This window comes from Phyllostomus hastatus, unplaced genomic scaffold, assembly GCF_019186645.2.
Source record: "Phyllostomus hastatus isolate PE091 unplaced genomic scaffold, TTU_PhHast_1.1 phas_scaffold_345, whole genome shotgun sequence".
NCBI lineage: Eukaryota > Metazoa > Chordata > Mammalia > Chiroptera > Phyllostomidae > Phyllostomus > Phyllostomus hastatus.
In genome coordinates, this window is record NW_025334024.1 from 21690476 (window position 1) to 21704536 (window position 14061).

Here is a 14061-nt window from a genome sequence, read left to right on the forward strand (position 1 = left end):
CGTGGGTCTGAGGATTCTGGAGACAGTAAGATGCTGATGACAGGAACTGGACGGCAATTGTTAGAACCTCTGCCCTTAACATACAACAGTGCGGTAGCCAAATGTTTTGGGGTCTGCAAGCTTCCCAATATTTGCAAAGAAATTCCAACTGAAATAATCATTTTGCTCCTCCAAAATTATATATATTTACCAAAATCATGTTTATTTGTTTGGGGCTGGAAACCCAGTAGGAGGTAATTAGTATTTCCATTTTGAATAGCTATGTGTTTCATGAACAAAATGAGAAAAGAGATTAATAATTAATATATATATATTATGACTATAGTTTGTGAGATAGAGATGAAGGCAACAAAAAACTATATCATTTGGGGTGAAATTAGAGAACCATAAGGCTAACACAGGACCAATGTCTTCTCACTGACAAGTTTTACTTTGAACTAAAATATGCCCTTAATTATCGCTTAAATGTCGTTAAGTGTTGCTTCAGATAACTGATAAGTATCTCCATGTGATTAACTGACATGTGCAAGATGGAACACGTTCTCCTATGACTTCTCATTTTATGCTTTCTTGTGTAATCACTATAGGTCTTCTCCACAACATTTTAATATATGTGTCATATCTCCTCCAACTGGCAATGAATAGGACTTTGTTACTGCAGTATAAATGCTCTGGGGGTGGATGACTTTTTTAGGCACCTGTGGGCATCAAAGTGCATTGTTTTATGTGCCATATTGTCTGTCATGTAGCCTATCTTGGAACACGGAGCTTCTCAAACATGTCTTTCAAATGTGGTGAAATTCTGCCCAACCAATTTTGCATAATCAGGGTACGTGAGCAAAAATTAAACTTATTTATGGGACTTGGGGTAATTTGTGTCTTCTGTAAGAAGAGTATTTTTTTAAATAAAAAAATATGTTGCATTTACAAGATGATGGTAAAACTCCATTAGTTCATCCCAGGCCCCGTTCACTGGGCCTGTTAGGATGTGGAAGTTGTGGTCCAAGCCAACTGGGGAAATGGGCAGAAGGGAGGGAGGGAGGGAGGGCCAAAGAGCCTGAGGGACCAGTGGAGCCGGGACTGTCTTACGTCTGGCAGAGGATTTATGAACTGGAAAAACAAGTGTTGCTTGGGTGGCCATTTTTGAAATGATGCAAACTCTTGTCATTTTCACGTTCTCCAGACAACTCCCTCAGCATTATGGCAAAGCATAATGGATTCAACCGTCAGAAGCAAGAAGTCTATCTTTTACCCATCGTAATCAGCGACAGCGGGAGCCCGCCTCTGAGCAGCACCAGCACCCTGACCATCCGGGTCTGTGGCTGCAGCACGGATGGCGTCGTCCAGTCCTGTAACGTCGAAGCTTATGTCCTTCCGATTGGACTCAGTATGGGCGCCTTAATTGCCATATTAGCATGCATCATTTTGCTGCTAGGTACGTACTTCCTTCACGGCCTAATGGTCACCATTTTTCTGGTTCATAAAGGTTTGGAATTAAGGACAGCAAACCCTGACCAAGCCAGGCACCAGCATTCTTTTGGGAAGAGGAACATTCTTGTTCTTCCCTAAGCTCTGAGGTCAGGAAGAGGCAGGGAGAGTAAAAGCATTGCAATAGTCAATCTCCCAGTTGGAGGGGACTGTCTGGTGCCTTTTTCAACCCCATCACCGATGGAAAAAAATAGATGAGGTGCCACTGTGGTAGAAGGGGGGATGGGCCTTAATGTGGTTTAAAGAGCATCTATAGTAAAGAAGACCTCCAGATCTTCCGGCGTACCCCAGTTTCCTGCAGTAAGGGTTCCCATATGTCCAAAATACTCTTTTATCTAAGCAGTTTGTACATTGGGTTGCTGAGTCCATCCAGTCACACAAAGTTTAGTGAGATAAAAAGAAAACAAGCATGTGTGTGTGTGTGTGTGTGTGTGCGCACGCACGTGCATGTGTGTGTCTTCAAAATTACATTGTTTTCCTCAGATATTTTTGTTGATATTAAAATCAAATAGTATTCACTCAACATTCAGTTCTCATCCTTCACAAAGGTGTTTTGCTTAAATTTCCAAGTCCATGCTATTAAAGCTATACGCTCATAAGTTTTAAAATACTGACCCAATCTCTGAGCCTACAAGGTGTGTGGCTCCTAAAATTGTATGTGACTTTAGCTAACTGTTCTTTCCTGTCTTGTTTCTTTTTTTTTTTCTTTTGCAGTCATCGTGGTGCTGTTCGTTACTCTGCGGCGACATAAAAACGAGCCATTAATCATCAAAGATGATGAAGACGTCCGAGAAAACATCATTCGTTACGATGACGAAGGAGGAGGGGAGGAAGACACCGAGGCTTTCGACATCGCGACTTTACAAAACCCAGACGGAATTAACGGGTTCTTACCCCGCAAGGATATTAAACCAGATTTACAGTTTATGCCAAGGCAAGGGCTTGCTCCGGTTCCGAACGGTGTGGACGTGGATGAATTTATAAACGTGCGGCTCCACGAAGCCGATAACGACCCGACGGCCCCGCCCTATGACTCCATTCAGATTTACGGCTACGAAGGCCGAGGGTCCGTGGCCGGCTCCTTGAGCTCCTTGGAGTCCACCACCTCAGACTCGGACCAGAATTTTGACTACCTCAGTGACTGGGGTCCCCGCTTCAAGAGACTGGGCGAACTTTACTCTGTTGGGGAAAGTGACAAAGAAACTTGACAGTGGATTCTAAGTAAATCGATGGAACTGAGCATTCTGTAATATTCTAGGGTCACTCCCCTTAGATACAACCAATGTGGCTATTTGTTTTAGAGGCAAGTTTAGCACCAACCATCTATAACGCAACTACATTTTAATGTTGAACCAAAAAGTTGACAATAAAAAGCCTATGTTAGGAGGTTCTAAATCTTGTGGAGTGTGAATTAAACTATGTGGAGTGTCTAGAAGTCTTTGGATATTTGATATTGACCTGACCACCGCAGACAAAGATTGGGATCCTAACTGATGCTTAGGAAAAACAAAAAATGGTTTAAAGAGAGGAAAAAATAATCAAAATTAAAAGGTGCTTTCTTAGGAAAAAATGGACTTGCAAGGAATTTGCTGCTGATACGTGTCTTCTGCAAGGATTTTTATAGATGCGAATGGTTTTTTCCCCTTCACTAATAAGGATCCCGCCACACACGATAAAGCAATACTTGGTCGGCTGTACATTCTGACTTTCGGGAGTTTGGGAAGGCCTCCTAGATTACATGGTACGGTGACCGCACATTGTACATAATTGTTGGCCCCACGTGTCAGAGACTGAATAGCATCTTTAAACATTGTGTCGAGCCTTAAAATATTCACATGTTCGTAATCCATTCCACGGTGGGGACTGCCAACTCCGTGGTGGGAGGAGAGAAATCCCATGGAACAGGCTTGTTTTTTGGAAGCAGGATTACTCCTTCCCTCCACCTCACCTTCTTCCACCAGAACACAAAGATAAACTATGTCACTGCATATGAGACAGATGGTTTTATTTGTTTAATCCTCAAAAATAAATATTTTATTGATGTCCATTAATGCTTTTATTTATTAAGGTTGGTAATCTATAGAGTAAGGGACTATATGGAAAAAAGCTAAATTATATCCATTAATAATCCTTTAGATTGTTTTATATAAATATAAATATATATATATACAATGAATGTTTAATACATGTACATTTTGATGAGATGAGTATGGCAGGCAATATTATCAAAAGGGGAACTAATAGTCTCTTTAGCGTAGAAAAGTGTTCAGTGTGACCGGTGATGGCAGGAACAGCATTTTCCCAGAGAAACTTTTGGACTGTTTTCTATTTTGTTCATAATCCTAGTATTTGGTGTTTTTACTACAAGCACAAACATCCGAAAGTATATTGATCCCTGTGAATATTTAAACTCTAGACTTTTAGATGCCTACACGATGCCCTGCCCAATACACACGCTTCAAGTCGCCCCCGGTGTTTGAGAGCAGGAACTGATTTGTACATAATTTTACTGCTTCTGTTTTTAGCACCTCTCCCCTTGATCTTCATGGTGATACACAGGACATCTTAGCCTCCAAAAGAGAACAGCCCTAGAGGATGTGAGCATATTCAATTTGTAATGCAGACCTGACCCTTAGGAGTAGAAAATGTATGATGAAACGGAACTACTACATGCAGATCATTTTAATTTTCTACTTTGCTTTAATGCAATATTGTTTATTTACTCCATGTATTGTATTCAGAGAAACTCCTGTATTGTTTCCTACTTTGTGAAATATATTTTTATAAATACCTTTGTTGTCTTTACTTTTCTTTTCCCCAGTCAGGTGAAGACTCTACTCCTAGAGTCTTCCGGTCTAACTAGGATTGTAGACCATTCAACTAAATTATCCCAGGCATCACCTTTATTGGCAAGAGTCTTTCTCGAAAGAACCAGGGAAGTGAAATGGCTTGGCAATGATCACACAGCAGGATACCAACAAGGAAATTAAAGGGACATGGTGTCTGCTAAGACTAGTCCAGCTGTGACAACGTGACAGCCATGTTCTCCTGGAATCAGACCGTTGAATCAGAGTTAGGAGCAAAAAGTAAAGAAGAGAGGAAGCAGGGTAGAGCAGGAAAAGTTTTCAGATGGGAAAACATAATGTAAAAAATGTAAAAATGTAAGCCCTGGCTGGCGTAGCTCAGTGGATTGAGCGCAGGCTCAAATCCACTGTGAACCAAAGTGTCACAGGTTCGATTCCCAGCCAGGGTACATGCCTGGGTTGCAGGCCACAGCCCCCAGGACACTGATGTTTCTCTCTCTCTCTTTCTCCCTCCCCTCTCTACAAATAAATAAATAAAATCTTTTAAAAGTGTAAAAATGTAGAAGATATAAAAACAAAGGGATTAGAAAGCAGAATTTGGCAAGAGAGCCAGCCGTAGGCAGCATCACAGACCTGACGAGTCTCCGCCAGCCAGCGAGGGGTTCTGAGCGAGGGATCGCTGTTCGAGAAGTCTTCGTGGGCCAAAAACAGGTGGTAGTTCCCCTCCCTACCTGCCTGCGAAGAACATGACTATGGTGATTGAAGGTCAAAGCGATTGCCCCAAATGACTAAGCAAAAACCTACAGACACATTAATGACTGTATGTCCCAACCATCAGTCATTTTCCATTTTTGAAACTTATCCCTGCCCAAGGGTTTTCTGCCGATGCAGAACAACCATGGATTTGCAGCCAAGCGAAACAAAATCATCTCTCTCCGCTTATGTATGTCACAATCCAGGGTTGTCTCTCGTGTCTGGGGAAGTGATGCATCCTGGGTAATTGGACATCGCATGGAGTCAATTCAGCCTCGGCCCCATCTACTAATAGATCAAATCAAATTACCGAAGCCTCTTTTAAACATCCATATATGTATACTCTAGAGTATTAACAGCCCATTCTTTATAATAATCTCTGATGAGTACAGGTATTTAAGATGAAAAGTAATTCATAAAAGATAGTTAAAATATGCTAGACATGAAATTCCAATGTTCATCGTCTCCTACAGACTTGTGATTTCTCGGATATGAACTTTACAATGAAAATGCTTTAGAAAGGAATGCGTGGGTGTTTGCGTGTGTACAAAATAAAAGAAAACTTCGATTCACTGGCCTCGCCAGTGAAACAAGAATGCCCGGAAAGAGCCCAGTGTGTCTTGGGGATAGTTTGTTTAATCAGATGCTTAAAGTAAGACAAGTCTCTGTGTGAGACTGAGAAGTCTCCCAGGAGCAGCCAGATTTCCCACTGAGTCTCAATAGCGTCCTGAGCAACGCTGTGTTTTGGAGAAGGAAACGCGGGTGCTGAGAGCTAAGTAGCCAATTACTCTTTATAGCCACATAAGGACTGGAGGCAAGTAGGCCCTTCCAACAAGTTGTATTATGCGATCACTGGCTTTGCAGGGAATCTCACGAATGTATAACCTTCTGATTGCCTTTTTGATTGAAAGTTCCATCCGAGATCAGGGCAGTGCAACCAGTAATACGATTTCAAAAAATCCCATCACGGGCACTGTAGGAAAGGCTGAGCATGACTGAAATCCCATTTTTGTCAGACAAAAAGATAAGGTGACAGGGAGCATCGCTGTAAAAGCTATATAAATGCACGATTTAAACAGGGATATCAACACCGAAAAAATATGTATGTATGTACACACTCATCTCTCTTTATATAGACACATATATCCAATTAAGCTACCAGGGATTAATTTATATGTGTAGTTTCTTGTCTCACAATCTCACACACCGCCCACACCCCGGAACAGTGGCTTTTTGTTTTCTGACTCTAACCTTGAATTCGAAAGAACTTGGATTGAGGGCGAAGGGTTTTCTTTGAGAACAAAATAATGGCTTATGATACCCAGGATTAGAATTAAATACGTTACACTGTGAAACTGGACTTAGCTGTTTGTGTTTTCTTGTGTCGTTGTGGAGAAAATAATTCTAGAATGTACTTTTCAGGGAATAGTTTTCAGCAGTTTTGTTTTCCTACATGACAATGTGGTTTTATTGGTCGTACCGAGTTTCTTTGCAGAGTGACTCAGTTGGCCAGGCAGTGTAGCACATACTGTCCACACACTCACTGTTCTCTCTTATTGTAGAAAATACAGACTCTGTGATAAGTAGACATTGACGTTTATTATTTTCTTCTTAGTCAACACACATTTACATGTCCCATGGTACACTGTTTTTTACATGGATATACCCTTGATATTAAAGATACTTTAGTCCATGTATTTTTGACCCAACCCTAGTATTTAAAATTCCAGTCCATGCAATTTAAAATCCCCCTGACTTGATGGGTTATCCAAAAGGAAACAATTGTGCCTCCTACATATACTGAGCATCAACCAGCTCAGGAATTAATCTACAGAGGGATGTGGAAAGATTAAATGAGATGGCATCTCCAAACCTGTTTTCTCTATTTATAAAATGGAGCTAAGGAATCTCCTCCAAAACTAATTGTTGAGACCAAGCTGCTGTGGCTCAGTGGGTTGGGCATCATCCTACGAACCAAAAAGTTGTGGGTTCGATTCCCGGTTGGGGCACATGCCTGGGTTGTAGTTCGTTTCCCTTGGGTGCAGTCAAAAGGCAACCAGTCCATGTTCCTCTCTCACATCAGTGTTTCTCACCTTCTCTTTCTGCCTCCCTTCCCCTCTCTCTAAAATCAAAAATAAAATAAAATTAAAAAAAATACTAATTGTTGAAGCATTCTTTGTCAATGGTCTGGTAAATAGGATTCCAATCTAGCTTTACACTTACATTGGTCTGACATTGAAGTCCCAGAACCTGTGACTAAACAACACTCTCTGTGATTATAATGGGAGACTTGCAATGGTAAGAAATAGAAGTTAACTTGCTTGCAGTGATGGAGGAACCGAGGAGGAAGTGAGTGACTTAGAATGGAAGACCCAAGAAACCTGCGTGGAGTTTTCAGAAAAGTTGGAAACGGAAGAATGGGCGCCACAGAAATCAGAGCTTTGCCAACACCCAAAACTAAGGGGGATTTTTTTTTCATAAAGTGCCATGTTTATAAGTTCGTGATACCTTTTTGAACATTCAGAAGGGTCCAGAAAGTGGGAGCTCATAATGTAACAGGGTGCAACTGACAGGGGGGCCCCAAATGGGGATTTTGAATAGGGTCCAGAACTCAAAGTGTCCAGGAAATATTAAGGAGATATATAGGATGTCCTCACCTCCCCCACAGGTGTGAGCTGGGGGAAGGGCCACATGGGGCAGGAACATGCAAAACTGTTTTGTACAGCAACAGCTTTGCAGCTAACCTCTGGGGTCATTTAACACATCTATAACCTTTAACTGGTTGCATAGATATGTTAAATGGCTGTGGCCACACCTTGAGCCAGGGTTGGGGGGGGGGGTAGAAGCGACTTTCACCCAGGATGTAAATGGGGGGCAGCTCCCCCTGGTTACAGCGCCTGCATGAGAGCTTGGAGAAGATTGGCTCCATGACATGGGGCCACACCCGCCCAGACTTACGACGGCAGCCCAGTAAACTTGGAATAATACAGGAATGCTGGCAGGTGTAACTGATTGTAGGAGGAGTCAGAAATGGGGGTGCAGAGGAAGGCTGGCATGGGAATTTAAACCCAGACTTGGCAGCCATGAGAGGAGAGAACCACGTGGCTTTAGCAGAGTGGGGACCCCCGCAGCTTTGGTGAGAGTGAGGACCATGTGGCTTTGGGGTGCTCCCTTTTGCCACATGGCTTAGAAAGCTGGAGAGACTTTGCTTGGAAGAAAGGGGGTGAAAGGACTTTGGCTGGTGGGCCATGAGAAGGCGCCATATGGCTTTGGATTAACTGGAGATTATGGCAGTGACACAGCTAATGGTACTGGGAGCCTGAATCATGGACTTTTGCTTCTTTTCCTGAGATGCAGTACCCCAGATTAGGACAGAGGGAGAAGGAAGGACTGTGTGCATCTGCGGGTATCCTAAAGGACTTTAATATTTTAATGAAAACATTGAGTCACTACTTTAAGTCTGTATAGCTTTAAATAAACATTTCCTTTCCTTTTCACGAATCTCTGGCATTGAGAGACGTCTTTCCTCTGGCAGCGGGCATAGCGAACCTAGCAGGGGGTCCTTTCAGTAGTAGTATATTGCAGCCCCCAGTCTGTTCTGTAACAATAAGATCCACTTCAGTGTACCTGAATTGTAACATGTTGTATGGGTGAAAAAAATATATAATGTTCAGAGACATCTTAAGGATTTTTTCAGAGTTAAAAGTAAACACTCCATAAGCGAGAGAGAGCGGAGTCCAAGTCTGGTCTTCCAGCTCCCAACCAGGGTCGAAAGCAAGTGGTAAGTGTTTTTGTGCGTGTGTGCCAGCTCCCGTGCTTATGGAAGGGTCATCCGGGTCTCGAGGCCAGCAGGCATTTGCTGGAGGAATTGGCGTCTGGTGCTGTTCCCCCCACTGGAGTTGCCTGCCATGAGCTGATGCACATGTTGACTGTAAGTATTACCTCTTGTGGGAATCTTTATTAATGGTGTGCAGCAACCGATCAAGGCCAGGCAGATCCACTTTTGTCTCCGGTAGACGGAAGAAAATGCTCGGAGCCGTGGGGATGCTTGACATGCCTTTATTCACCGGTGGGGGAGCCGCGCATGCCACGAGCTGCACACCTAACTAGTGGGAAGCCCCTACCTACCTGTTTAAGTACTAGAGGGGAGCAAAGCTGGAAAACTGCCAAAACTTCACATAATATACCATAGTTCTGCGCATGTGAGCCCACTTTATGTTACGGGAACAGTTTAGGGGAGCCAGTCTCAAGGCTGTGAGAACACTGGTTATCAGGCCCCTCCGAGGCTATGGGAACACTGCTCCTCTTAGTTACCCAGGCACCTGGGCGAGGAAGCCAGACTGCCTCCACTCACCCTACAATCTACCCCTTCTGGGTTCCTCACCTTACAATCTACACGAGGTTGTCTTCTGCCAGGTCCCTTGGCGAGGAGGGCAGGGCCCTGCACCCGTATCCCACAACAGCAGCAGAGGCTACAGCAACAAGCCTGCAAAACACAGGTGCTGCAGCCCAGGACAGCAAGGATCCACCACTGTTCAGTAGTCAGGGATGCCCACCATTCCCGCAAAGGATCTCCTGCCAGGCTTTCAATGGCAGGGGTCTCAGAGGCTAATGCCCGTAAGGCTCGACTAATACTGTGGTGGACATCAGGGACAGATACACTGCCTTCTGCCCCTACTAGGGCACGCACCCCCCCTCGGGGTTCGGTAAGCATACCTGAAGCCATAAGATTCTGCAAGGCTAGTTTCCTTAATTGATCCACTTCCTCATTTAACTACAAGCTTATAGAATAACAGGTATAATTTAATGCATGAGTAGCATGCAAAGCTAAAGCAGCAATCTCAGTCTCAGTGACTATGGAAGCAGCTCAAGGAGAAAAAACAGCTAATGGGTGATACCACCAGGCAGGACGCTTTACCTGGTGCTGTGCTTTGAACACTTGCCAGGTTGTCGGCCGGGTTTCAAGAGTTTTCTGAACTCAGGCAGGTAAATAAGGCCATCCCCAAGTACAACAAGCAGTCCGATTTCCAGGCAGGTATGGCTACCCATGTGAGCCACACACCCAGAGGGCTCCAATAGGAACTGCAGCCCATGCATCCTCCCGTGTCCCCCAGAAATGCTCTAAAGTCTGAGTATGACACAGGCCAGTTGGAGCCCAGCCCATCTGGGCATGTCCTTCAGAGTTCTCAGTGCAAAGGGGAGCTGGTCCAGCCAGCTCCACGGCCTCAGCTGTGAGCCACCCCGAGTCACCCATACAGAGTAGCCGCTTAATGGCCTGGGCCGGTCACAACGCTGCTTCGCCCCAGCATAGATATCAGTCCCGGTTGCATTCCACAAGGGATGTGCACGGTTCCGCTGGCTCTGAAGCCAAGTGCAGTTTGAGACAGAAGCAGGATAGATGCGCCAAGGGAGGCCGGTCAGCATGCTGAGGGGGAGTTCAGTGCAGACCCAGCACACTGATTGGTTAGCCACTGAAGCATAGGTGTGAACCCAGTCCACTAAGGTGTTACCTAAGGGTGAGAAGACAGAGCAGTTACAGGTGCCAGTACAGGCAATATACCAGCAAGCTTCTGGTCAGCCAATAAAACAGTGGCTGGCAGGGGGTCTTCTGGATGTGAACGCCAGACCTTCCATGCCTCAGCTGGGGGCTCAGCATCTATTTGTCATAACAGGGGAGAACTCATAACGGGCCATAAGGAAATCACAAAGGTGCCATGAAGAAGCATTTCGTGGTCTGCTAGCCCTGGATATGTCATATTTAAGACTGGGGGCCAGGTCCCAATCACCCAGGGCACTATTTGTAAGTTTCTCTCCGCCCCTTGGCCCCAAGGGGCAACAAGAGACACCCAATGCATGTGGTGGGCTTTTATTTCCCAAGGCCACATCCAACTGGCTGTTCGCCCTTGCTCCAGGCCCTCCGGAGCAGGCAGGAGGATATTCCCCTGTTTCCCCATGCCTGGTTTCAGCAAGGCATCCTTAGTCTGTCCCTGCAGCTGAGTGGGAGCAGCAGCGCAGTGGAGCAGTGCTTGCACCGGAGCTGGGCCCCCTCTCCGACTCCTCTCACTGAGAGTCCGGAGGACAGTCCACAAGCATTCTGTCCAACCCCTCAGTGCAGGGGTGGCAGCTGCAGCTCACAGGCCCTGCTTTAAGAGGCCATTGTACTCCTGTTCAATCATTCCAGCAGCTCGGGCATGATGGGTCACGTGAAATTTCCAGTCACTCTGCAGGTCCTGAGCTGACTGTTGTACCAAGGCTCCAGTAAATTGCGTCTCCTGATCACTTTCAATGATTAGGGGTCACCCATAAGCAGCACATAACTGCTCCAGTGCAGCAATTGCTGCTTTCTGATCTGGGTGCCGTGCGGGATAAGCAGCTAAAAGTCCTGTGGCTGCATCCACACCTGTAGTGCAATATGTATACCTCTCTGAACTAGGTAGGGTCCCAATTGCATCCACCTGCCACCGGGTTAGCAGTCCCCATCCCCCAACTACGTGTCCAGAAGTTCCCACAGGCCTTCGAGGATACTCTCGAAAGCAGGATGCTCACAATACAGGTCTCACAAGCTTCCTGTGCCTCTGCTGAGTTGACAGGTAACCCCCAAGTTTTGATAGTGGACCTCATGGTCTTCTGCCCAGCATGTGAGAGGCAACAGTATAGCCACTGGGATACTTCCCTTCCCGAGGGGCTGGCAGGTACCATTTCTAGCCACCACACCTTGGCTAGAGTATCAGCCTCATTATTCCTAGGGGAAGCAAGAGGTGCATGTCTAGTAACGTGATATACAGTGATTTGTTTCTGGTGGCCTAATTCCCATATGTCTTGCTACAAAGCCTGTCCCCACAATGGTCTATGCAAAACCATCCATTTATTTGTGTGCCATGCAGAGATCCATAATGTTAGACCCTGGTACATTGCCTGACTGTCTGTGCAAATAGTCAGGGGCGGGGCTTCATTGACCACCACTATTCCATCAGCAAGGAGTTCAGCCCACTGACTGCTCTGTCCCATACCCATGTCAAACCAGATCATCTCTATTTCCAAGTGAACTGCCACAGCGGTCCACACAGCAGGCTGGCCCCTGCTGGCCACCCCATCAGTCCACCACACATGCTTTCTGGAAGTGGCTAGTGTCCATCTCTTCTACAGGGACAGGAACATTAGATTTCTCTTCCACATAAATAACTGGACCTAACACTTCCTGTAGCTCAGCCCACAAAGGGTTACTGGACAGAGTATTCCTTTGTTGTAGAGAAGCCCCCCACTTATCTAATATGGGTGTCTGAGCCGTCCCACTACGAGGCTTGGCCATCCAGTCCTGGACCCCCCTGCAATGGGTGGGTGGTCCCAACTGTCACGGGGCAGTTCCTGTTATGGCCTCCATGGCCAACAGGGCAGCATTCACAGCAGCCAACTGCTTTTCATTCAAGGAGCACTGTACCCCTGCTCCCTTCCACAGATGGGACCAGAAACCCAAGGGTTGATGAAGCCGTTCTGATCACTGCCACAGACCCCACCCAAAGCCTTCCCATGTCACATGCACATCTAGCTCACAGGGTCTAGCAGGATATTTTCTCCCTCTTCTTGGGAGGCTGGCACAGCCAAATGGCCCTTTAGATGCACAGGACAGACCTTTTTGGGTCACACTCCCGGGGTCTGGACAGTTAACTTAGGCCTGCACCGGACGCCCATGTGCGGGCACAGGGGCTGCACTTGTCACGTGCAGCACCACACACTGCTCGGGTGGGTGCTGGTTGCTGGCGTTACCACTGCATCCCCTCGGGTCACCAGGCCGCTGTTTCTGCGACTCCGGTGACTCCTGTCCCTGTGCCTCCAGGTGCCACTGTCATCTCCTGGGGCCTGACAGGCACTGTGCTAGCCTGCTGCCACCACCACCACCACTGAGGCTCTCTGGCCCTCTCCCTATCAGTGAGCTTTCCGGGTGCCAGTGCCTGCTTCCCCGTCTTGTGCCAGCTCCAGCCTGCTCTCTCGCAGCTTCCCTGGTTGCACAACCAGCTCTAACAGCTTCTACGGCCACCTCTCCTCCTGGAACACTGCTGCAAAGCTCAGTTGCAAGCACTCAGCCTTGACCCACGGGCACAGCAGCCCATGCTGCTGCCTGCAAGGATCTCTGCCTTTTGAGATCAGTGTGCTGGGAGCAGAGCTTGCCAGGTGCTGGTGCCGCTGTTGCCGATGGAGCACCTGCCTGGGCCGGCCCTTGGTCGGTTGTTCTCAGCAACTGTGGTCCACATTTGTGTAGGGCAGGGGAGGGAAGGGGATTCCCAAGCCCAACCTTCCCCCAGGAGCCTCAGGCTGCTGCCCTCCGAGAACTCGGTTCCTTTTCCTCCCACCCTTCCCCCCTGAATAGCTTACTATGAGTGGGGAGGGGCATTGCAGCAGCTCAGCTGCTCAGCGGCTTTTTACCTGGGTGCAGACTCAAGCCTTCAAGGCTTTTTTTTTTTTATCTCTGCCTCCGTGTTCCTGTGAATTTGTCCTGTAGGGAAGTGCAGTCTCCTCTTCAGCCTTCAGGGCTTTCACGCCCTCTCTAGGCTATTGGAACTTCGCTGTCTCAAAGCATAGTCTCTGTCTCTGCTCACAACATTGAAAGGAACACCCAGCCCTCGGCCCCCACGGCCAAAGAGGCACTGGGCTTTCTAGGGTCTTCCCCACCACCCACCGGGCTTTCTCCACTGTGTCTGTGCACCACTGACATAGGGCCAGTCGTGGGGTGGGGGGCCAAGCTGCCAGCAGCCGGACCACCAAATACTGCCTGCGGGTTATCAGCCACTCCAAGCTCCCCCTCTGGGGGTGCAGGCGCCATAGCATTCTGTGACGAATCCTGCCGACTACGCCAATTGTATAGCAGCTGATCAAGGCCAGGCAGATCCACTCTTGCCTTTGGTAGATGGAAGAAAATGCTCAGAGCTGCGGGGATGCTTGACATGCCTTTATTCACAGTGGGCGAGCCACACATACCGAAAGCTGCACGCCTAACTAGTGGGAAGCCCCTACCTGTTTA

The 14061-nt window shown here is 46.9% G+C and overlaps 1 protein-coding gene across 1 annotated transcript in view; it reads left to right on the forward strand.

The window, feature by feature from the left end:
* CDH8 (cadherin 8) overlaps nt 1-3575 on the forward strand; it is a 338770-nt gene extending 335195 nt beyond the window's left edge. Inside the window, exons 11-12 of the mRNA XM_045818654.1 lie at nt 1184-1435; nt 2203-3575. Coding sequence (XP_045674610.1) covers nt 1184-1435; nt 2203-2696 — 746 coding nt within the window. The 3' untranslated portion in view covers nt 2697-3575. The remainder of the gene's footprint in view (nt 1-1183; nt 1436-2202) is intronic.
* Nucleotides 3576-14061: the final 10486 nt, after the last annotated feature.